The 26,518-nt window shown below is 36.5% G+C and overlaps 1 protein-coding gene across 2 annotated transcripts in view; it reads left to right on the top strand.

Moving 5' to 3' along the window:
• The window catches only part of ZCCHC11 (zinc finger, CCHC domain containing 11), a 140,943-nt gene that overhangs the window by 66,091 nt on the left and 48,334 nt on the right, over window positions 1-26,518 (top strand). For both annotated transcript variants that reach the window (XM_006879684.1, XM_006879683.1), the window contains exons 14-19: window positions 448-598; window positions 16,157-16,243; window positions 18,936-19,039; window positions 22,242-22,299; window positions 22,389-22,492; window positions 24,675-24,764. In XM_006879684.1, coding sequence (XP_006879746.1) covers window positions 448-598; window positions 16,157-16,243; window positions 18,936-19,039; window positions 22,242-22,299; window positions 22,389-22,492; window positions 24,675-24,764 — 594 coding nt within the window. The remainder of the gene's footprint in view (window positions 1-447; window positions 599-16,156; window positions 16,244-18,935; window positions 19,040-22,241; window positions 22,300-22,388; window positions 22,493-24,674; window positions 24,765-26,518) is intronic.

Raw genomic sequence — 26,518 nt, 5'->3', positions numbered from 1 at the left:
GCTGGGCTTCTATAACCAAAAAGACTCTGATTTAAATGAAATGAAAGGCACAACTTGAAATATCTTCATAAACTATTGTATTTTGGTAAATTTATAATATGTATATATTTTTCTTTCATTTTAGTTGAAATAGTGTAATTATTTAGCATAGGATCAAGTTGTTTGGATTAACCCATATTTATTTTGCATCTCCTGATATTACTTGTATATTACATCATAGGCAAGTTTAATGCTAGATAATTTCATTTTTTACGAGAAAGAATGTTAAGTAATTGACTAAAATATTATTTTTTTTTTTACATTTCACCGTGGCATTTCATTAACATTTTTCTTCTGAAAGCACAGGTTTATTAGAACTGACTTACATGAAAGAGGCTTTGGGAATAGTAATGAAGTCCTTCAAAAGTTAAGCTTTCACTTTTATAGAGAATTTTTCCCCCCCTCTAGCCACCAACAATAGTATGCAGCATCTGCAAAAAGGATGGCCATTCTAAAAATGATTGCCCAGAAGATTTCCGGAAAATTGATCTAAAACCTCTACCACCAATGACAAATCGGTTTCGGGAAATACTTGATTTAGTGTGTAAGAGATGCTTTGGTAAGTTTTGACTAATCAGACTTTAATTTTATGAAAATAAATTTTGTTTTTACTTTTTTTTTTTACTGGGACTGCATACTTTATTAGATTTTCCTATTTAAAAATAATTTGCTTATATTTCATTTTTATGGAGACTTAAAAGTTTAAAAATTGACACAGTGACTGTAACAGTGTGCAAGAGCATATCCGAGATCATGAGGATATGCAAGGTACGGCCGGGTTCAGATCTCTTGTTCATAGGGTTGCTGTACATCATAGTGAATTCTGGCACCTAGCAACAACAATAACATGTACAGGGCATTGCAGTAATTACAGGAAGGCATACACAACTTATTCTAGTTTCCATCCAGTTAAATCACCTCGCTTTGACCCCATGCATGGCTATTTTAATTAAAATTATTTAAAATTAAGTTCTTGGAATCACCACTAACCATATCTCAAGTACTCAGTAGCTGCAGGTGGCTAGTGACTACTGTATTGGATAGTTCAGATAAAAGAGCATTACCATCATTGTGGTGTCTCTTGATAATACTGTTTATATGGATAGCAAGAAACATGTAAATTGTCATGATTGGGGGGAAATGTGTAACATGCTATAATAGTAGTAATAAATGAAATAAAATGTAAATAGTTTTTGTTTTACCTGGGGTAGATCACCGGAATTAAGAATTATGTGGCATTTGAAGTGAAGTGTCAGCCGCATTTTTTTGGATATAGGATGTTAGGAGGAAAAGCATACTCTTCTTCTCATTGCCGTTGAATTGGAACTGACTCATAACTGACCCTCCAGTGGGTTTTCATAGGCTGTAAAGCACATAGGAGAAGACTGCCCATCTTTGTCCCAAGGAGCAGTTGGTCGATTGAAACCATGTATTTTTAGATTGGCAGCACAGCTCCATAGAATGTATAATTTGTTTAGGGCAATAATTACCAAGGATTTAATAGGATATGAAAAAAATAATAAAGACTATAAATGTAAAATTTAGAACAGTCTTCAATGTCTTATTTGAACAAACACCTAATGGACTGCTTAAAATAATAGCTCTTCACTCAGTAACTATTTATGAATTACTTATTCTGTTTCAGGAAGATAAAATTTCTACTACCAGCCTTATATTTAATGCTTGCTCATAATCCTTTCCTCCTACCTTTTCCCCAGGAAACTACTAATCTGCTTTCTTTCACTAACAAATTAGTTTGCGCTTGCTAGATTTTTAAAATATATATGCTATATACTATTCTTAGGGAGTTGTAGTTTGGCTTTTTTCGCTCACCGTTAGGTTGAGGTGAGGTTCATTCATATGATTGTGTATCAGTGATTTATTTATTTTTATTGCTGAATAGTATTCTATTTGATAAACTAATATAATTTAGCTAAACAATTAAAAGCTTATCTTTTGTTGATGACTATTAGGTTACTTACAAATTTAGGCTGTTGCCAGTAACTCTGCTATATATACTATATATGCACTCAGTAAGTTGTGCCAAGAAATCTGGAGGACAACCACCTGACCAACTGACTGGAAGAGATCAATATTTGTTCACATTCCAAAGAAAGGTGATCCGACAGAGTGCGGATATTATCGAACAATATCATTAATAGCACATGCAAGCAAGATTCTGCTGAAAATTATCCAAAAACAACTAGACCAGTACATCAGCAGAGAACTGCCAGTGCTGCTGGGTTTAGAAGAGGCCATGGTACTAGATATTATAGCTGATATTAGATGGATCTTGGCTGAAAGCAGAGAGTACCAGAGGAATATGTGTTTCTGTTTCATTGACTATAAAAAGGCATTTGACTCTGTGGATCACAACAAACTATGGCTAACTCTGAGAAGAATGGGAATCCCAGAACATTTGATTATGCTTATGAGAAACCTAAACTTGGACCTAGGAGGCAGTGGTCAGAACAGAGCAAGGAAGCACTACATGGTTCAAAAGTGGAAAGGGTAGAGGTCAGGGATGTGTCTCCATACCTTTTCAGTTTATATGCAGAACAGATCATCCGAGAGTCTGGGCTCTATGAGGAGGAATGTGGCATCAAGATTGGATGAAGACTCATCAACATCCTGCTTGCTGAAACTGAGGAGGACTTGAAGTGTTTGCTGCAGAAGGACAAGGACTGTAGCCATCAGTATGGATTGAAGCTCAACATCCAGAAAGAAGATTTTCTACCACTGGGCTTATTGGCAGCATTATGATAGATGGTGAAGAGATTGAGATTGTTAACAGCTTCAGCTTACTCGGCTCCACAATCAACACTCTTGGTACCAGTAGATAGGAAATCAAGAGATGAATTGCAATGAGAAAGACTGCTGTCAGGGATCTCTCCTGAGTACCGAAGAGCAACAACTTCAGTCTGGAGACTAAGATGTGCCTGATCAGGCCATAATCTTCACAGTTGCTTGCTATGCATCAGAAAGCTGTACAATGGGTAGGGATGATAGAGATTGTTGCCTTTGAGCTGTGGTGGTGGAGAAGAGTGTTGAATATGACTGCCAAGAGAACAAACAGATTTGTCTTAAAGAGTGTGAAACCAGCCTGCTCTGTGGAAGCAAAGATTCTGACACTTTGTCTGACATGTTATGGGCATGTTGTAAAGAGACCAGTCCTTGAAGAAAAGAGCCATCTTGCTTGGAAGAGTGGAGAGACAGAAAAAGAGAGGAAGATTATCGATAAGATGGATTGTTTCAGTGACTGGGATAATGAGAATAGATGTATCAGAGACAGTAAAGTTGGCACAGGATAGAGCAGATTTCAGGGCTTTTGTATCTGGGGTCACTATGAATCGCAAGCAACTCAAGGGCACATAACAACATAGTCTGATTTATTACTCATATTATTTCATCCATATTGACCATTTACTCTTATCTCCTATGGCCTGTTTCCATCAATGTGGTGTTGTTTTAGGAGTTTGTTTCTTTGTGGCGCTATAAGATATTTTCACTTACTTTTGGATTATTTCTTTTTTTTTTCTTCTATGAAACTTCCAGCTCCTTTTTACTGGTCAGTAATAGAAAGCTACCTTTTCCTGATTGAGCAGCTAGGTTTGCAGTGCAGTGCAAAATTTCAACTAACTGGAGAGGAGAATTTAAAATGTAAGAACTGGAAGTCTAAGAGATAGTTTTATTTAAGGGTCTCATTTTGTAGAAAATCATGCTAACCTCTAAAAATGGAACTAAGACACAATTCCGAATGAAGGAGAGAATTCTTGCTCACTCACTGCTGTCAAGTTAGAACTGACTCAGAACTGATCCTCCAGTGGGTTTTCAGGGGCTGTGAATTGCACAAAAGGAGACCGTAGGGGTCTTTTTCCCTCTGAGCAGCTGGTAGATATGAACCACTCACCTTTGGGTTGGGAATGCAACTCCCTACCCATTAGGCCCCTAGAGCTGCCTAGGAAGGGATTACAATTTAGATTTTTCAAGACACACCTTTTTTTCTTTTTTGCATATTGTTTTCAAAACATTTTTTTTCCAGAGACATCTGAACTATCTATATCCTATTTATAGGGATAGAAGAAACATTACTTAAAGTCAAATTATCAGCTAGTGCATTCTATTATTTTGCCTTGTCCTCACTTCCAAACTGCAACTTAACTTTCACAGGTTAAGTGTACGGTTCAAGGAAACATTACCAGAGAGTATCGTAACTGGCCAAAGTCTCACTGGCAGAGACCTAGTGCTGAACTACAGACGATGTATTTGCCATCAAAATGAAGTCTTGGTTGCAGGCAGATACTTCTATCCTCAGAGAATATCTTTAAGCACTTGCAGTAGATTTCTCTCCCAGTTGGCCAGATCTTAATCTCTTATTTGCCTGCACTTAGTCTGCATAAGTCTCCAGAGTTGTGGAAGAGAGATTTGACTTTGCACTTCTGTAAAACCACCTTAGTAACCCATTCTGTGTGCCCAATGAGTGTGTTCAGGCATGTCCCAGCAGATAAAGCCCATACTTTCACAGTGAAGTCTACACACCCACTCACCAAGATAACCAGTTCATCATTGTAGTCCACACTAAACACCGCCCTTGTGTGTCCCTGGAAGTGCTGGGTCTTGGCTCCGGAGCTCCATTCCCAGCAGGCTACAGTGTTATCTAAGGAGCCTGTCATAAGCTTCTACTCATCAAACTTTATTTCTGCACAAATGTGGGTCTGGATACTGTAAATGCACTGCCCTTTGCTCACATGCCACAGCTTTGCAGACAAGTCATCAGACCCTGTACAGAGAAGTCCATCTTTGTAGTAAGGTGCATACACTCTGGCACTGCGTCCAGTTAATGATGAGAAAGGCTTCATGGTCCTTGAGTTGCTTCATTCTCAAAAATAGCCTTCAAATAAACCTTCCGGTGCAAAGCTTCCTGACAGAGTCATGTATCTGCCAGCCCAAATTTTTACGTGCAGTTTGCCACACTTCTGTACAGGTATTTATCACCTTATTCCACTGTTTAGAGACAAGGCAACATGTGAGTAAAGTCTGAGGATCAAGCCAATTTTAACAAATAAAAACTGAGCTCCAGGGGAAGGGTTTGAGGAAGTCCTGCTTCAGGAGAGTCTCCATGTTATTGGAGAGATGCCTGAGCTAGACTGCCTCACTCACACTAATAAGGTGATCCAGAGTTTCATTTCTAAGCAAGTCAGAGAAAGAAATGTAACAGAAATGTTATCAAGCCATGTCTCAATGTCCTTTCTCTCCATAAGGAAAAATTTACCTGAGCAAGCTCCCTGGAGCCCGGGACCTCACACCGGGCACACACCAAACTAGGCACGCTCGGGCCACCAGAGCCTCTGAGCAGCCGGGTCCTCTCCACAGCCAGGGTGCCTGCAAGGTGACAAAGATATAACAGTGGAAATGGGATCTTGTGTATTTCTTGTGACACTTCTGCAATCAACTATTTTCCCAAGGATCTTTGGTTCCTTTTATTTAGGAATGGTATTAGCCAAGGTCTGAGTGCTAGATCCACTTTTTGATATTAGGATATAGATCTTTGTAGTCCTGCTCATTTAACAGGCTACAAAAATATTTACTAAAGCCTGTACATTAAGTTATGACTGTCCAATGTATGTAAGGTAGGAAAATCCAACTTAAAACCCATTAAATTAGGGAACAGCTGCTGTATCAGGCCTGTTATATTACAAATTTTATATGTATATCTAAGATATTTGTTACTTAATTATTTTAGGGAGCTCTAGTGGCCTTGTGGCAAGAAACAGCACTGCAGTCCTGAAAGCTTGTGGTTCAAATCCACCAGCTGCTTTGTGGGAGAAGGATGAGCAGTCTCCTCCTGTATGATTAATTGCCTCTGACAACCCACTACAGGATCAGCTATGTGTTGGTTCCAGCTTGATGGAACTCAGCAACAAGATGATTAGCAGTAGAAAACAGATACTACATTAGGCATGATACTGCAACTGTACTTCAAAACATGATTACTGTATTAATTTTGTTTTCCTTTATCTGAAAGTATTTCCTTTTAATTTTTTGCATAAAAAACTGTATACTAAGGTACACATCTGACTGATATTCTAATTTGTATACAAACTTAAAGTCAGATTTAGAAACAGAACTCATGTATAATCCATAGACAGCCTATATGCACATATCTATGTATGCTTTTTTGTTTAAGAATCTGTACTAAGCTAAATAAGAGTTGTCAATTACTGTTTCCAACATATTACCAATTGGGTTATTCTAGTTTTTCTACTTGCTAATGTATAAACTCCAATTCCAATACTAAGAAACCTAGCGTCTACTACTTACCTATAGTTTAATTATTTCAACTTTTTAAAATTTTATTTTTTTAAATAATTTTAACATTTACAGAGAATTTGGATTATTTCAACTTTTATAAAGAGAAAGATAATATATTGTCAGAATGTTAACCTGTATCCCATGGGAAACAACTTTATTAAGAAGTATAGTGCTTATATTTATCCTTTTGCCTTTAATCTTACAGACGCTGTTTATTTCCGGAGTTACTTAGGACACCATCATTTCCCCCATTTTGCTTGTTGTTGTTATGTGCCATTGAGTTGGCTGCAACTCATAGTGACCCTATGTACAATAGCTCTGAATCCTGCCCTATCCTGAGCGAATCTTAGGTAGATTTAGTTCAGTTTCTCCAGTTACTGAGTCAATCCATCTTCCTGGATCTTCCTCTCCTGTGCTGCCCCTCCACCCTTCCATGATGTCCTTCTCCAAGGACTGGTCCCTCCTGGCAGTGTGCCCAAAGTATGTGAGACAGAGCTTCAAAATCCTTTCTTCCAGGGAGAAGCTTGGTTTTATTCTCTCCAGTACAGATGTGTTTGTTCTCCTGGGATCCACGGTATGTTCAACACTCTTTTCCAGCACCACAACTCAAAGGCATCAATTCTTGTATCATCCTTAATTACTGCCTACCTCCCTGATGCATAGCAAGTAATTAGTGAAGTTTTGTATCTTTGTAATATATTTGGATTCTTTTGATGCAATTTGCATTCTAGCCTAAATAGTCGTATTTTATATGTTGTTATTGTGTACCATTGAGTCAGGACCAACCTATCTATAGATGACCTTCTAGTGGATTTTCAGAGGCAGGTAATTAATCCAATAATTATTACCCTAATTATAATGTCTAGGATAATTTTCCCCATTAAAGAAATGTTTACTACAGAAGGTCAAGGACTGCCATCTCCAATATGAATTGAAGCTCAACATCAGGAAAACCAAGATTCTCACCATTGGGCCAGTTGGCAGCCTCATGATAGATGGAGAAAGGATTGAGATTGTTAACAGCTTCAGTTTGCTTGGTTCCACAGTCAACACTCATGGCACCAGCAGTAAGGAAATCAACAAATTGCATTGGGAAAGTCGGTTGTCATGTACCTCACTAGAGTGCTGAATGCTGTCATGTACCCCACTAGAGTACTGAAGAGCAAAAATGTTCATCTAGAGACGATGGTGTGCCTTATCCAGGCCATGTTCTTTGCAGTTAATTAGTATGCATCAGAGAGATAGACACCGACTAAGGTTGAAAGAATTATTATATATAGTTTTTGTGTTGGAGAAGAGTATACTAAGTATTCCATGGACTACCAAGAGAACAAAATGATTTGTCCTGGAGAGGGTGAAGCCAAGCTATTCTTTGGAGGCAAGGATTTTGAAGCTGTGTCTCATGTATTTTGGAAATGCTGCCCAGAGGGACTGGTGTTTGGAGAAGGGCATCATGCTTGTAATGGTGGAGGGACAGTGCAGGAGAGGAAGAACCTGGATGAGATGAATTGACACAGTGACTGGGACAATGAGGGCAGATGGTTAGAGACAGAGAATGCCTCAGGATAGAGCAAAGATTAAGAGCTATTGTGCATAGGGTTACTGTAAGTCTCCAGCAACTTGATGGCAAATAACAACAGTAGTGTTGTGCCTATGAATATATCTTCAAATATTCTTTTTCATGGTGAATGTAATGCCATTTTAATTTGTCCTCCTGGCATAGTAAACATATTTTGTCAATTCAGAATGGCCAGTATTAATTGATTTCTTCTCCCTAATGCCTAGAACATTGATCTTTATGTTACATTTTGTTTTGGACAAATTCTAATTTTCCTAGATTCGCATTTTGTGTATTCCACTTTATGATTATTTATTAATATTGGTGCTGTTCTCATTTTGTGTCATGTCATAGCAAATGAAGGTCCCTCATTGGCTGAAAGCTTTATCCCTGGGCAAGTGCTGCCCTTTTTAACTAAGATGGTTGATTATTTTGGGGAGTGGATACTACTTCCTAGTGTTACTGTTCACCCTCTGGGCCTGTTTATTTTATGTTGAAAGTTGAACCACAGAAGTGAGTTTTATTCCTGTTTGAAGGGTGAGAAAGAGCCATAGTCTTAAGAGTTCTATCAGTCTCTCTTGATCCAGTAAGCCTGATCATTTTTGTTTTGAATTTTGTTTCACATTTTTCACCTCCTCAGTTGTGCACCTTTTACTGTAACCCTGCGGTATCACGGATTTATTGTTCCAAATGGTTTTCCTAGCCATCAGCTTTAACTTTTGACCATGTTGTTCAGGAATAGCATGAAATAGGGTGCATATAAATGACTCATGAAGGGATTGGTCAGTTTCCCCATTAGGTTTAAACTGAAAAGTAGAAACCTCATTACTAGCAAGGAAGAAGCAACAAAGGATACAACACATATTATTTGGGGCCAAAAATACCTGCACCAGTCAAACTAGGCCCTACCTAAGAGCACCAGCTGCTATAGGATAGAACCAGAGACTGATAGGAGGTAAAGCTGACTTGAGACTGCTACCCTTTAACTCAGAGCTAGATACCTTTACCCAGGATTATTGGAGGACTTGGGGGAGAAGGAGATGTCGTAATTGGTAGGAGTAAGAGAGCTTTGTCACATTTAGGACACTGGCCTAAAGCCTTAAGGCTGCAAGTTGAAGGCTGAAGAGCCTGTGATCATGCTTGGGATGTTGTATTGACTGAGGAATTATTTCCTGCTGCCAATTTAAATTACAATCTGTTAACTTCCCTGATATATCCCATAATCCCAAGCATGATTCTATGAGGTCCTGTGTACCCTTGTAGCAGATTTTGGGCCCAATAATAGAATAGTACGATTGGTGTTTGAGATAGTGAACATAGATATTGGAGTGTAGAAGGCATGTCTGACCTTAAGGGAATTGATTTTGTATTGTGAATGTTGCTGATGGGGACCATTCCCCTGTGTAAAGTTGATAAAAGCCAGACTCAGCCATTCTAATGCTCCTGCCCTCATTCTTGTTGTTATTGTTATGTGTTGTCTAGTTTCCTGTGACTCATATCCACTGTGTGTACAACAGCTCTGAAGCCTGCTCTGTCCTGAGCCAGTCTCAGCTGACTCTGACACACCTACCCATTGCCCCAGGTACTGTGTCAGTCCATCTCACATGGGGTCTTCCTCTTCTACTCTGTCCCTCCACCCTTCTGAGCATGATGTCCTTCTCCAAAGATAGGTCCTTCCTGGCCACATGCCCTAAGTATGTGAGACAAAGCTTCAAAGTTCTAGCCTTCAAGGAGAAACTTGATTTTATCCTTCCTAAGACAGACTTATGTATTTTCTTGCAGTCCATGGTATGTTCAAGACTTCTCCAGCATAATTCAAAGGCATCAGTTCTTCTGTCATCCTTACTCATTATTCAGCTCTCTGATGTATAGCAGATAATTTCAAAGACTGTGGCCTGGATCAGGCGCACTTTACAGATCCCTTTTAGATTGATTTGCAGTGATTGAAGGTCACCTTCTAATTATTCTCATTCCAGGGTCATAGAGGTTGAGGTTCTCATGGGCCATTAGACTGTTGGAGTAAGTGTTTCTGTGTGTCTTTGCTTTTCTTTCCTCTTCTTTGTTCTGGACTGAGAGATATCTATACTTGTAGGCTCGAGTTTCTGAGAGTCCAGTCACTACTCACCAAAGAAGGATGTAGAACTCTGTTTTTGTGAACTATGTTGTATCACTTAACCTTGATATCCCTCTAAATCTATTGTCCTAAGACCCCAAGGACCAGCAGCATAATTTTGTCCCCCTTTGTCTGTTACATAGTACATGGGTATATTCACAGTATCTACTAACATAAATGTAGAAATTAATATGGTCATGAGTATAATCACTTCACCTGACTATAACCTATAACTGTTCATCTTTCTTGTCTGTCTATATATCAGCTTTTTAATAATACCCATTAAAGCTGGTAATGTAGAATTATGTTTACCTTTGCTGACTCAATTTCTTATGTACTTCCTTTAGTAATACTGTGATAATCATCCCCTTATTGTATATTACCTTTCCTTTCACTTATTTTTACATGTTTCTGTTATCTATTTGCTGATTTTTTTTCCTTCTGACTCCCTCCCATTACTGATAATCATTCAAGGATGTTTTCCCTGAGTGTAACTACTGATAAGGAATTGCACTTCCAACTCAGAAGGCAAGTGGTCTAAATCCACCAGCTCGTATGATAAAGATGGGCAGTCTTCTCCCATGCAATTAACTGCTTCTGAAAACTTGCTGGAGGGTCAGCTATGAGTTTGTTCCAACTCAGCGTTACCCAACAACATCAAAAACTTTTCTTTAGCTTTTTTTAATAGACGAATACATTTGTCTTTCTTGACTGGCTTATTTAACTCGCCATAATGTACTATAGATTAGATTACATGGTCTTTTGTTAATTCTTCACTTTTCTTTAGTATTGCATAGTATTTATGTTTATGTACTATAGTTTATTCAATTGTAGACACTCTTTGTTATGTCCATATCTTTGCTTCTGTAAATAATACTACAGTGAATATAGGATTCAGATCTGTAGTTCATAGGGTCGCCATGAGTAGAGCTTGACTTGAAGGCAATATATATCAGCTCATGTTGCAGCTCTTACTTCTGTAGTGTATATATTTGATCTTTCGTGACTGACATATCATTCAATATAATTGAATTTAATCTCATTCATGTTACGCAGTGTTTCTTGAATAATTTCATTTTTTCCCTCTAAAGATGTGTGAATGTACCATAGTTTCTTTAGCTGTCCATCAGTTCATGTACACTTTAGTTATCTCCAGCTCTTTGCTGTTGTAAATAATGCTGCAAAGAATATGAATGTGAATATCACTTGTGTTGCTGCTCAATTTATTTTGGGGGATATATACCTAACAGTTTCTGGATAATCTTCAGCATGGTTTTTGCTAATGTATAATATTGTTCGATAATTTCCACACTCTGTCGGATCACCTTTTTTTGAATGGGAATATATATGGATCTCTTCCAGTCAGTTGGCTAAGTAGTTTGTCCTCCAGATTTCTTGGCACAACCTGGTGAGCACATCGAGGGCAGCATCTGTTTGCTGAAATATATCAGTTGGGGTGCCATCAATTCCTGGGGATTTATTTTTTGCCAAGTCCTTCAGAACAGCCTGCACGTCCTCCTTCATCACTGTTGCCTCTTGATCATAAATTGTTTTTTTTTAAAATTCTTCTGTGTCCGCCACTTCGTTTTGGTACAATGACTCTGTATACTCCTTTCATTTTCTTTCTTTTTTTATATACTCGTTTATTTACAAAATTCTAATACATCTTCTCTTAATGCTTCCTTAATTAGTCAATATTCTGCCCAGAGCATCCTTAAACATTGCAACTCATGGCTTAAATTTGTTCTTTAGTTCTTTCAGCTTAAAAAATGTTGAATGAGTTTGGCCCTTTTGATTTCCTGACTTCAGCTCCTTGCACATTTAATTATAATACTTTGTCTTGTATGACTGGAGCAATGCATTGACAGAGAACTATCAGAAATATAGGCTGTGTTTATAAGAGGTCATGGCACTAGAAACATTATTGCCAGTGTCAGATGGATCATGGCAAAAAGCAGAGTACCAGAAGAATGTTTATGTGTGTTTCATTGACTATGCAAAGACATAGTCACAACACATGGATCACAAATTATGGCTAACCTTGAGGAAAATGAGAATCTCAGAACACTTGATTGTACTTATGTGAAACCTATACTTGGACCAGGAAGCAGTCCTCAGAACAGAGCAGGGAAACACTGCATGGTTCAAAATCAGGAAAGGAGTCTGTCCTGTCTCCATACCTTTTCAATATGTATTCAGAACAGATCATTTGGGAAACAGGATTTTATGAGGAGGAATGTGACATCAAAATTGGAGGTATTCTATTTATGGAATGGGAATAAATATGGATTGCCTCCAGTGGGTTGGCCAGGTAGTCATCCTTCAGATTTTAGCCTACATTATACAGATGATACAACTTTGCTTACTGCAAGTGAAGAAGACATGAATTGCTTGCTGCAGAAGGTCAAGGACTGTAGTCTTGAATATGGATTGAAGCTCAGCATAAAAAAGACAAAGATTCTCACCACTGAGCCAGTTGGCAGCACCATGATAGATGGAGAAGAGATTGAAGTTGTTAGCAATTACAGCCTGCTCAGTTTCACAGTCAACACTCTTAACACTGGCAGTCAGGAAATCAGAAGACAAATTGCATTGGGAAAATATGCTGCCAGGGACAACTCCAGAGTGCTGAAAAGCAACAGTGTCAGTCTAGAGACTAAGATGTGCCCAGTCCAGACCATAGTCTTCCCAGTTGCTTGCTATGCATCAGAGAGCTGGACAGTGACTAAGGGTGACAGAAGAATCAATGCCTTCTAGTTAGCCTATTGGAGAAGAGTCTTGAACACATGGACTGCCAGAAAAACAAACAGGTCTGTTTCGGAGAGGGTGAGACCAGTTTTCACCGTGGAGGCAAGATTTTGAAGCTCTGTCTCACATACTTTGGGCATGTGGCCAGCAGAGACCACTCCTTGGAGAAAGACATTGTGCTTGGAGGGGTGGAGGGACAGTGCAGGAGAGGAAGACCCCAGTTGAGATGGACTGATACAGTAACTGGGGCAGTTGGGGTTAGTGTGTCAGAATTAGTGAGACTGACTCAAGACAGGGCAGGGTTCAGAGCTACTGTACATAGCGTCACTATGAGTCACTGGCAACTTGAGGGCACATAACAGCAGCAACAACATACCTAACAGATTGCCAATTAATAATGACATATCTATTTCCACCATTTTAAGAAAACGCCAAACTGGGAGTTCTAACCTAGGCATACCCTTTCCATCCTTGTTTTCAAGTATTACCATTGGAGTGAGAGGATAAATCTTATTTTTATTTACATCTTTCGAATAAATAATAAGAGAAGTCTGGTTGCACAGTCCATAGGGTGTTATGCTACTCATTTGAACACCAGACTTGTCTGTGGTTCACATCCACAGATGGCTCCAAGGGAGAAAAAAAGATGGGCCATTTCCTCTCATATGATTTATTACCCTGCTTATCATCAGTTTTGATTTAACACCAATGAGTATGAATCTTTCTAAAGATCACTAATGGTAAATTATTTTTTAACATTTTGCATACTTTTAGATACTTTGTGCTGCACTTTTCTGTGAGTTTTGACAGTGGCAGCATAATGTAATGTCTTAACATTAACTACAGTGTCAACACAAAATAAGTTTATTACAAAAAGAATACTAAAAATCATCTGTGTTTCATTTATTCAGTCCTTTTCCCTCTGGGCTTGTAAACACTGATATTTATTTTATTCAAGGCATTGAGTTTAATACATTATAGCCGATTTTTTGGTAAATGATTAGTTCCCATTAAAGTATTAACTCTTGCATCTGGAGAAGAAAGTACTTTTGTTTTTAAGGATTGTATTGTCGGAAGAGACTCTGAATATTGCACTAGAGTGCCAAAATACCAGAGCAGAGGGAAGAAATCAAAACCTAATGGTGCTGAATAGAAGATTTCAAAGGGCAGCTCAGGAAAACAAAGCAGCATGTTATAATGAAATGTACAAAGAACTCGAGTCAGAAAATCAAAAGGGATGAACTAGCTTCACATGTCTTAAGCTGAAGAAATTGAAGTACAAATTCTAGGATTCTCTGGGCAGATGTTGAATGATCCAGAAAGCATCAAATGAAGATGGAAGGCATCACTCTACCAAAAATAATTGACTCACACAGAAGAATTTCATGAAACAGCATATGATCAAGAGGTAGTGGTGATGAAGGAGAAAGTTAAAGCTTCACACAAAACCCCAGAAATTGATAGAATCCCAATTGATATATTTGAACAAACAAATGCAGCCCTGGAAACAACTCACTAGGTTGTGCCAGGAAATATGAAGAATAACTACCTGGCCAACCCACTAGAGGTGATCTATATTTATTCCCATCCCCAAAATAGGTGATCTGACAGAATGTAGATATTACCAAACAGTATAACATACACGATCCTACTGAAGATTATCCAGAATCGATTAGAACAGTACATTGACAAAGAACTGCCAGATATGCAAGCAGTGTTTAGAAGAGGCATTAGAAACATGATGGCCAATGTCAGAAGAATCTTAGCGGAAAGCAGAGAGTACCAGAGGAATGTGTGTCTGTGTTTTATTGACTGTGCAGAAACGTTTGACTGTGTGGATCACAGCAAACTATGGCTAACATTGAAAAGAATGGGAATCCCAGAACATGTAATCGGGCTTATGCAAAACTTACACTTTGACCAGAAAGCATCCCCAGAAGAAAGCAAGAAAACACTGCATGATTCAAAATCAGAAAAGTACATCAGGGATGCATTCTAGCTCCGTATGTTTTTAATTTATATGCAGAACAGTTCACTCAGGAGGCTGGACTTTATGAGGAAGAATGTGGCATCAGGATTGGAGGAAGATTCATCAAGAATCTGCATTATGTAAATGACACTACCTTGCTTGCTGAAAAATAGGAGGACCTAAAATATTTGCTTCAGAAGGTCAGGGACTGCAGCCTTCAATATGGATTGAAGCTCAGCATCAAGAAAACAGATTCTCACCACTGGACCATTAAGAAGCATCAAAATAGAGACGAAATTGAGGTTGTTGACAGCTTCAGCTTGTTTGGCTCAACAATCTACACTCTTGGTCCAGGAAATCATGATGAATTGCATTTAAAAAGTCTGCTGTCAAGGACCTCTCTAGAGTACTGAGGAACAGTGATGTCAGTCTGGAGACTAAGATGTGCGTGATCCAAGCTTTGGTCTTTGCAGTTACTTGCTGTGCATCAGAGAGTTGGATAATAACTATGGACGGTAGAAGGATTGATGCCTTTGAGTTGTGGTGCTGGAGAAGAGTATTGAACATACCAAGTACAAACAGATCTTTCCTGGACAGGGTGAAACCTAGCTGTTCCTTGGAGGCTAGGATTTTGAAACTCCATATAACATACTTTGGGCACATGGCCCAGAGGGACCAGTCCTTGCAGAAGGCATCATGCAGACAGCACAGAAAAGGAAGACCCTGGATGAGATGGATTGACACAGTAACTGGCGTAATGAGGGGTACGTGTGTCAGAGGCAGTGAGATTGGCTCAAGATAGAGCAGAGTTCAAAGCTATTGTATGTAGGGTTGTTGTAAATTGGAACTGACTCCCCTGGCACGTGACAATAACAGCAACAACAACATTGTTTTACTTTAAAAGATAAGGTGATTATAAATGCAATAACTGGAAGAAGTATAAAATCAGTTATTTTACTACAATAAGAGTAGTTAGGAGAACTAAGGAAATTCTGTGAGTAAACCTTACTTAAAACTGGTTTAGGAAACACAAGTTGTAGGTAAGTTGGGAATATTGACCAGATATTTGAGAGTAGTATATGATTTGAATGAGCCAGTATTTCATTTGAAAATATTGGTCTTAAAAGAAAGTATAAACCACCAAAGATAGGGGAGAGAGTGGAATAATATGATTGAAACAATTAAAGTTAATTTGAAGAAATAAATGTGTGCTGTTAAATATTCATAAGGAAAGTTATTATATAAAATGTACAGTTATTTACAAATGATTTTGTTATCGTCTATCCTTTATAATCAGTAATATTTGTGATTTTACAGTATAAGAATTTAAGAAGTAATGAAGAAACTAAGTAAAATTTTTAGAGTAAAATATTGAACATAATCCTCAGATTCTGTTTTTCTTTTTCTTTTTTTCCAGATGAATTATCACCACCTTACAGTGAACAACACAACAGGGAGCAGATTTTAATTGGTTTGGAAAAGTTTATTCAAAAAGAATACGATGGTATGTCTTAATGTTAAAAATGCATTGCTTTGGTTATTGTAGCCCCCTTATCTTGAATTTCATTAATTTAAAAATATGTTTATTAAATGTTATATGCTAGATATTACTGTAGCTGTTGATAGCAGCTTACATCCCAAAAGAGAAACAGTATCAGCTAACGTCTGATCATATAAAATGATGTAAAAAATAAAGCTGTGGAAAAAAGAGGAGCAATGATAAAGAATACAATATATTTCTTCAGTATAGTCACATTTGAACTGAGCCTTGTATGACACAGAGCAAGTTGTTTGCCTGTCCAAAGGAAGACCATTCTGGTGAGAAAGGAGAGCAATGATAAATACCTCATGACTGCATTGTCTTCGTCACATTTGAAGTTCAGCAGAAGTTCAGTATGATTGGAGTAGCGTAAAGGAGGGAATGAGTTGTTAAAAAATGAGATTGAGCGTTAGAGCTTATGGGTGACAGTGTAAGAACTTTGTAATTTATTAATATACAGATTTCAGGGGGTTTTGGTGTGTTTTTTAGATAACCAACATGATTTTAGAGAATCTGAGTAAATGATATTGTAGGTGACTCTTAAATAAGTCCAAATGAGCTATAAAGTGATTTGGATTTAAAAGCGTTCTGAAAGAGTAAATGAGAAATGATGGATAATTGGTTGCTGTGGTTATTGTAGTCCCTGATCTTGCATTTTAGTCAGTTAAAAATTCATTTATTAAATGTTATGTGTTAGGTATTATTTTAGGTATTCAAGTTAGAGTGCTTAAGAGAATTAAACCAGTTCTCATTAAGCTTACATTCCAAAGAGAGACAGACAGGCAACTAACTAAGATTTGGTATATATCTTCAAAGTAGATTTGCTAAAGAAATTGTTGATGTAGTATGTAAGAGATATAAGAGGAAATTGTGAGAATTGCTTAAAAATTTTTAACCTTCATAGTTGAATGGTTCCATTAACTAAGATAGCAGTGATAGTAGAAAGAATAGGTTTGGAACATGGCAGTAAAGAATAAAGTTCTGATATTTTAGAAAAAGTTCATACTCAGAAGGAATTCTTACATTTAAAAAGTTCTCTTTGGGGGAGGGGTGGGCAGGGAGAAAAGTGCAACAATGAATGAATGGAAATCCAAAATCTCTGTAAATTTTTATTAAAATTAATAGTAAAAAAAGTTCCTTTATGCATTAAAACTTAAGGTAAAGTATTCATTTCAATTTTTGTTAAATTGAGTACAAGATTCATTTTATTTACTGATTAACACAGTTTCTTTACACTTCTCATTTTTGTGGAAATTTAAACATCAGATCTTGAAAGAGGAGATTAAATTTTGAAAATACAGAATTTGTTACCTAAATAAGTAGTTTACTTGAGAACTACTTGAGAATGAATAGAGAAAATCCAGCCTATTTGAGAATATGTCATTTGACACTATGTTGGATAACACTCAATATGAAAGGATAACTTATTATGTCAAGTAGATTGAATGTTGTTGTGTACCATGGAGTCAAAACCAACTCATAGCTGACCCACCGGTGGATTGTCAGAGGCAGTTTGTTAATCATTCTGGAGGAGACAGCCCATCTTTATCCCACAGAGCAGCTAGTGGCCTTGAACCTTGTACCTTTGGGATTGCAGCACAGCTTCATGTTACTAGGCCAACAGACCTCCCTAGTAGATTGAATATGCACTTTCCCCCCCAGTTGAGCATGTTCTTGTTCCATACTTTCAATTTCAACTCATAGCAACCTGTGGGCTAAAGTAGAGCTGCCTGGTAGTGTTTCCTGGACTGTAACCTCTATGGGAGCTGGTCACTGGTCTGTTCTCCAGTGAAGCCACAGTAAATCTGAACTGCTGCTTTTTCAGTTAATAACTGAGAGCTTAGCCTTTGTGCCACCAGGATTTCTCTTCACTCGCTTTTGAGAAAAGAGCAGTCCTGTGTAGTAGGATGGTATTTGTAAGATTAGTTATTCCTTAGAATAATAATTTCTTCTAAGACTCTCCTCTGCCATGACACTGCCTCTGAAAACCCACTGGACTGGACTGTCAGCTCTGGGGTCAGATCCGGACAATAGCAATCTTAAGTACTCATTGTGATACTGAGAAAATGTAAATCAATTTAAAAGAATAATCAATTGCTGTTAAATCTATTCTAACTCTTAAAAAAAACAGAGTAAAGCTGCCTCCAAGTCTGTAATCTTTACAGAGGCAGACTGCTACAGTAGGTGATGATCCTACTTACTAAGAATACTAAAAATAAAACAAAAACCAACACATCCAATAGTTCTTAGGTTGATTCTAACTCCTAGAAACACCATGTGTATCTCATAGAACTGTAGTCCATAGGGTTTTCAAGGCTGTGTTCTTTTGGAAACAAAATGGCCTTTCTTCCAAGGCTCTGGTGGATGCTGGCCACCAATTGTTAAATTAGTAATTGTACACGTAACTGTTTCTGCTACCTAGGTACACTGGTTTATTTGGGGATGATGTATTTAGGTTTTGGTTGAATTTAAGAGGAAGAAGAGGATCAGTCAGTCATGTACCATAATCTTGAGGTTGGTATTTTATAATTTCTCAGCTCATTTCCAGTACTAGATAATTTAAATTATAGAAGTAGACAAGATCACCTTGTGTTAGCCATTAGAAAATTCTTATTAATTAGAAGACTAATGACTTCTATTATTTTCCTTTGCAAAGAAAAGGCAAGATTGTGCTTATTTGGCTCATCTAAGAATGGATTTGGATTTCGTGATAGTGATCTGGATATTTGTATGACTCTGGAGGGCCATGAAAATGCAGAGGTGAGAGTATTTGGAGAGGGACATTTAAGTTATTTAATTAAGAGGAATGTTTTTTCACATTTTTATGTAATAAGATACAATATACTCTTTGTGTCAGTATACTAGCAGTAGTTGTGTTTGAAATGAAAAGTCATTAGCATTGTCAATTTTGAAGACTCTGAGATGATAAAATGAGTGTGTTTATAGATTAAGCAGTTTTATTATGTAAAAATCACATCATTGAGAATTACAACTGATTTGTAATGGATTTTAAGGAGCAGGTTTCTATACCAGTGCTGGGATTTTTTTTTCTTTAGAACCAATGAAGTTGATGATTCAGTCGTGTACACAGATCTGCATTCTCTGTCTTTCCATATCCCTTCCACTAGATACCTTTTTGTAACAATAGTTAGCAAATGCAGATGGTTGTCTCTGATTTATAAATGGGTTGTATTTTAAGTAATTATCATTTTTGAGTACTTAGAATGTATTTTTTTTTCCATAGAAACAATGTTATAAATTATACACAGATTTTTGAGATATTTTTTAGAAGCTCACTTTGGGTGGGGAGGGAAAGGAACATTTATTGAGTCCCCCAGGATCCACTATACACTATGACATACATTATCTCGCTTCATTCTTACAACCACTTTCGAGGTAGGTATTATTTCCCCATTTTACAGATAAGGAAACTGAGGCTTTGAGAGATAAACTGACTTGCCCAAGTTCACACAGCTAGTAAATGTTGGAAGCTGGAATTCATACCCAGGTCTGTCTGACACCAGAGCCCATGCTCTTTGTATTATTTCTCTTGGCCTCCCTATAATTTATTTAACCCATAATGTAGCTGAAATATAGTACTAATAGATTGTAGAATCTAACCACTACTTTTTGAAATTGAAAACTTTCTGAGTTCCACTGTGAGATGCCAGGAGCAGTCCTTCCCCTAGCACAGTCTCAGCAGTGAGAGGGGAACTTAACCATTTGTCCTTTGTGTGCTTGGCCTCTGCACTGAGCGTGAGATGATTCTTCAAGATCTCTTAGGGAAAAAAAGGGACTGGTAGGACAGGAAAGAAGTGTAGGAAAGGAGGGAATTTCTTTAATTGCTCAGCCCTTTTTCAGCACAGTTACAGATTTCCCCTGCTGTCCGAAAGTAAGACATTCTTTTGAAATATCTTCTAAGTTAAAATGACAAGGCCAAAAAATAATTACAGTTAATTTCTGCGAGATAAATTTTTTATCATTCTCAGACTTAAAAAAATAACCTACCAAGCTGCCAAAATAACATCTAAAATGTAATATCACACTAACATCTTGTGTCCATAGAACAGTTCAGAGCTACACTGGCTTGGTGCTGAAATGCTGAATGTAGTTCCCGGAGGAGTAGTTTGGTGATTCTTAATGCTCAGAATTTGCACTACCTATTTAATGGCTTTCTGCAAAACAAATGGCATATGCTAGTTTTGTTTTGAGTCTCCCCCCCCCCCTTTTTTTAAAAGCAAAAACTTTTCCATTGGTTTTCTATTACTCAAAACAGCTACTGTAAAAGTGAAGTGGTGTAAAGCAAACTTTCAAAGACCAGGGGATACCTGTATTGGTGTTTTTAATTCAAAACTAGGGACTGCCTACAAGATTGGGGCGAGGCCAAGCTTCTGGCATCTATAGTGGTGTCAGCATAGCCTCTGTTGCCTTAGAAAAGAATTCAGCAGATTAGTGTACCTGTGCATTTCTGAAAGAGTTTTTTAAGAGAGTAGGCTAGTTTTCTTAATTAATCCTGAAATAAAGTTTAATCTTAGAATAAAGATAGTGACATCTGACAGTGCTGTATCTGGGAATAAGAAATTGCTTCTGATTTTAATTACCATCATGTGCTGTAAAGAAACTGAAAAGTTACAAATACTTACTTTTTCCTTTTAAGTAGCTTTTCCTTAGTGCCACCTAATGTAGATTGTCCTTTTCTCTATTTTGAAGAGCAAGAATTAAGACTAGGAAATTATTTTTACTCATGGTGAAAGTCCCAGTTTTATATACTGTCTTTGTAAAATTTAATAATCAGATTATTACCAATCACTAAAGGTTTGTGTATTATAATATCGGCTATTCACCTTAAAATCTTGAATAACTTTTAAAAAGTAAAGAAGAATACCTTCATTTCCTTTAGGTTCCTTATGAGTGGGACTTGTAATTTAGCATAAATTGTATACCATGAAATCCCCAAATTATGCTGCAATGACTGTTGCTTTCTTTTTAGCGTAAAAAGAGTACATTGGAGAGACCCAAAGTCATTTTAATAAGAGCTGTGAGAATTTAATGTATATATACTTCACCTTAATCCATTTCATTTATAATGCCATTATTTGCCCTATTTCTTGAATTATAATTATCTTTACCAAAGCAGCTCTGCTGTTTCTCTGAAGGTTCGTAAAAAGTAACATATTTGCAGAGATAAGAATTTATTTAAAGAATTAGATAATATCCCACTCTCATTACTCTTTGAGTTGGAACCAACCCTTAGTTGATGTGCCTTTGGGTTTCCACGGCTATAAATTACATGGAAGGAGATTACATGTCTGTCTTTGATGGAGCCACTGGTGGATTTGAACTACCACAGAGGTGCAGTCTGTTGATTTGTTTTCAATTTTTATTATGATTTTAATGAAAGTTTGCAGAAAAGTGGAATTTTGATATACACTCTTTAAGTTAGTAACTGAACTCCCTACATATGCCACTAGAACTTTCTTATAATAATGGACTATCCTTTTTTTAGTCATAAGCATGATAATAATAAATAATTAACAAATTTTAAAAGCTTACATTGTGCCAGGCATGCTGCTGAATACTTTATGTTGTTTGTCTTGTATCATCCTAACAACTGTATTGGGCAGACATTTATGGTTAATGTGATTTTATATTAAAGTAACATGAGATTTAGAGCAGTTAAGGATTTCTTTAAAATCACTCAATTTATTACTTAGTTCAGGATTTGAATCTAGGTTTGCTGAAATTCAGAGCTATGTTATTAATCACTATAATATTTTGCCTTCATCAAAACCATCTTTAATTTATTCACATATTGAAAATTATCCTCCTCTTTGTGTCCTTCTTTACCATAAATGTTCATATTCATTTTCTGAGAAAGATAAATTATGATTCATTAAATATAGGCCAGATTGTTTAAGGTTTACTTGAATCAGATTTATAAAGTACTTTTTTTCTTTTTCAGAAATTAAATTGTAAGGAAATAATTGAAAATTTGGCGAAAATTCTTAAGAGACATCCAGGTGTGAATTTTTAATTATACTTTTAATTATTTTTTTAATATATGAAAAATTATTAGACCTACTGAAGTGTGTATTTTTTTTTAAATCAGGTCTAAGAAATATTTTGCCTATAACTACTGCCAAAGTGCCTATAGTAAAATTTGAACACAGAAGAAGTGGGTTAGAAGGTGATATCAGTTTATATAACACATTGGTAAGTTTCTGAATAGACCAGTTATGATTATGCTTACAGTAAAAGTTTACAGATTACTTGAATATACTTTTTTTTATTATCTTTTTAAAAAAAATTTATTAATTTTAATGAACATTTACAGAGATTTTGGATTTCCATTCATTCATTACTGCACTTTTCTCCTTGCCCAGTTCTTCCTTACAGTTCACTCCTCTTTGAAAAGTAAAAGAAAAATTCTTTCTTCAGTATACAATCTCCCCTATATCTCTCCCACTGCCCCGAGTACACTCTACTATGCAATCTTATTGAATATACTTTTGTATATAGAATTTTGTAATGTGAGGGCCACAGTCAATACACATGGTGACAGCAGTCAAGAAATCTAAAGAGGTTGCACTGTAAAATTCTGCTGTCGGGGACCTCTCCAAAATGCAAAGATGTCAGTTTAAAGATTAAGGTGCACCTAATGTAAGACATATTTTTTTTTAGTTGCTTCTATGTATCTGAAACTTGGACTTGAATAAATAAGAAAAAAAATCGATGCTTTTAAATTATGTTGTTAGAGAAGAGTGCTGAGCATCTCATGGACTGCCAGGATAAAACCAAGTCTGTCTTGGAGGAAGTGCGGCCAGGGTGCCCCTTCATCTCACATACGTTGGGCATGTATGCGTCCTCACAAGGAGGGAGCAGACCTTGGGAAAAGATACCATGCTGGGAAAGGTGAAGAGTTAGAGAAAGAGAGGAAAACCATCAACAAGCTGGGTTAACAACAATTATGGTAACAGTGGGATTGAACATACAGAAATCATGAGGATAGTACAGGATGGGGTAAGATTCAGATCTGTTGTTCTCTGGGTGAGTATGAGTCAATGATTGACTTAAAGGCAACTAATAATAACATCAGTATTATTGTTAGGTGCTGTTAGGCAGATCTGATGCCTCAAAACCATATATACAACAGAGCGAAACATTGACGAATCCTTCATTGTCCTTACAATCATTGTCATGTTTCAGCATAGAAAGTCTTCCTTTTTCACTGACCGTCACCTGCACCAAGCATTATGTGCTTTCTCAAGACTGATCTATCCTGATGCACTGTGCCCAAAATACTTGAGGTGACGTTTCACTATTTTCATTTCTAAAGAACACTTTTACTATACTACTTACAAGACAGGTTGTTTGTTTCTGGCAGTACATGGTATATATTTCATATTCATCACCAACACCATAATTGAAAGTTACTAATTTTTCTTGGATCTTCCTTATTTATTCATTGTGCTACTTTCTCATGTATTATGAAGCATTTGAAAATACTTTACCTTGGGTCATACTCACTTCAGTGGTCAAAGTGACATCATTGCTTTTTGACACTTTAAAGAGATTTTTTGTAGAAGATTTCCCCAATTAAATATATGATTGGGTTTCTTTGTTATTGTGCTTATGTATGTTTATTGTGGATCCTTGACAACTTCAGTATTTTTCCATTTATCATAACCTTATTGAGAATTTCTACTTTCTTCATGTGATCCATACTGAAGACTCTAGTCTTTATTCTTCATCAAATGCTTCATGTCCCTTTGCTTTGGACAAGCAAAGTTGGGTCATATCTCAGGTCGTTAATGAGTCTCTTTCTATCCTGATGCCTGATTCTTAATATTTTTTTTTTCCTTAGTGCATTCTAATAAGAGTTATGGTTGTTAGGTACTATTGAGCTGAATATGACTCAAGCGAACCTATAAACAGCAGTTCTGAACCTTGTCCTGTCCTGTGCCATCTTGACAACCTCTGACACACTTGAGCCCTTTATTGCAGTCACTATGTCAGTCCATCAAGTTGAGGGACTTCTCTCTTTCACCATTCCAAGCATGATGTCCTTCTCCATGAAAAAGCCTCTCCTAGTAATATGCTCAAAGAATATGAGACAAAGCTTTATCATCTTTGCCTGCATGAATCACTCTGGCTGCACCTTCTCCAAGATATATCTGTTTGCTTTTTTAGCGGTACTCAGATATGAGTAGTACTAAGGGAAAAAAAACCATATCAACCATCTTGGTAATTCCATTAGATTTAAGTTTAGGGTTTTTTACTTCTTTACAGATACTTTAAAGTTTACATTTTTCTATATTCTCTTTGTTGTGTATTGTATAACTTTGTCTTATATTTAAATTTTTAAAAAATTTCAAATCTCTATTTCTTGTTTTAGGCTCAGCATAACACAAGAATGCTAGCTACTTATGCCGCTATTGATCCTAGAGTACAGTACTTGGGATATACTATGAAAGTGTTTGCTAAGGTACTTATTAAAAACTGTATTGTTGCTTTTTTATAAAATAGTTATAGATAGTTAAAGTGAAACATACTGTTGGACAGATATGTAAAAAATGTCTTTTTTTTTTTACGTAGACAAAAACACACTATATTAAAGGAGTTGAATTTATACTGTTTATATATAGTAAAGTAGTTTTTAGTATTTTCTTCCCTCTCCCATCCCCTTAAGTATTCTCTTTACGTGTGCCTCTCACTAGTAAATTTTTCAGTAATGAAATTTCCTCAATGTGATGATTTAAATGTAAGGCCTAGGCATTTAACTTACCATCCTAGTTAAGAATCTTTGTATTAGAAATCTGACATATGAGTTCAGTGATAACTATTTCTTGCCAAGGAAGCAAAAAAGGTTTCTTATACATACTACTTATATCATATCCCATACTGTATCATATTTTTTTTTTTAATTTCATGTTTTTGCTAAATGTAAAAACTCCTTGAAGGCAGGGACCTCAGTGTCCTCTGTTCAGTAAAAAACCTGTTTTATGATAACTGCTTTATGGTAAATGTTTGTTAAATGAATGTGCTAATAATAATGAGGAAGTGACTTGATCAGATTTTCATTTCCTAAAACCCACTCTTTGACCATGGAGAGATTACTCTGGTATTACTATTCATTTCTTTGTATACACTGGAAATCTTACAGGGGTGGAAAAGTACATACTACAAATCAGAGTTGAGAATAGGTACTTTTCTAGATTCAGTTCACAAAATAACTCTTAAAATAATACTTCTGTCTCTGAAATTTCTCAGTAATGAAGCCAAGTGTTTTCTAGACTCATTTCATGAAATAAGTTTAGTAGTTTTGTACATTAAATTTAGTTAATGGGACTGTGTCCTGTCAGAAGTTACTCTTCTCTACATATATACAGATAGGGAATTCTGGTGGAATTGTCTGTAGAGACTTCTCTGGTGTTCTAATCCAACAATGGCTTTTTGGGAGATGGAGGTGCATTCTTCTTCCTTGCTAATTATAGGCTAAAAAAAACCCACCAGAGATTGGTTCCATCTCAGGTCATGAATCGATTCCAGCTTGATGGCAGTGAGTTTGAGTTAGAGTTGTTTGGTGGTTGTGGTTTTCGTTTTGTTGTGTTGGGGTTTTTTTGTTTGTTTGTTTTTCAGATAACAGAATCATTAGACAAGGAGAATAGTCTCTGAATCTTCTTTTAGGACTTTATTTGGGATTAAAATTTTCATAATTCAACAAATCTTCAGAGGTTTTATGGTGAAAAATCCCATATATTCATCTGTTTCCTAGCCAACCAGTGAATCTTGCAGTCAGTGTTGAAAGTTTCTGTGCGTATTCCTAAAAAGTTACCAGGATAATATAATGTAAATCCTATATTCCCTTCTGAATTCAAGTGTAAACCTATTAGAAGCATTCATTCTTCAGTTTCCTTTTTTTTTTTTCATTTAGCAGTAGATCTGTTAGAACACAGAGAGCTTCATTTTTCTTTTTCAGTAACTAATGTTACTCCCTTCTTTACTCCCTTCTCTGTCTGCTTCACTGTTTAAGTCATTGCATTGTAAATGAGTCTTTTGTTGACTAGAGTTTTGTTGTTAGAACATGTTGCGGTGAAAAACTTACTTAGTCATCTCATACCTTTTCTGTTAATATCTGCAGTATAAATCCTAGAGCAGAATTAAGAAGTTAAAAGGTATATATACTTTTCTAATTTTGCTATTACCAGATTATTCTTTAACATTTGTACAAGTTTATAC

The sequence above is a fragment of the Elephantulus edwardii genome, unplaced genomic scaffold, assembly GCF_000299155.1.
Source record: "Elephantulus edwardii isolate Elephantulus edwardi_28Jun2011 unplaced genomic scaffold, EleEdw1.0 scaffold00005, whole genome shotgun sequence".
In the NCBI taxonomy this organism is placed as follows: Eukaryota; Metazoa; Chordata; class Mammalia; order Macroscelidea; family Macroscelididae; genus Elephantulus; species Elephantulus edwardii.
This window is presented reverse-complemented; position numbering and strand designations above follow the sequence as displayed.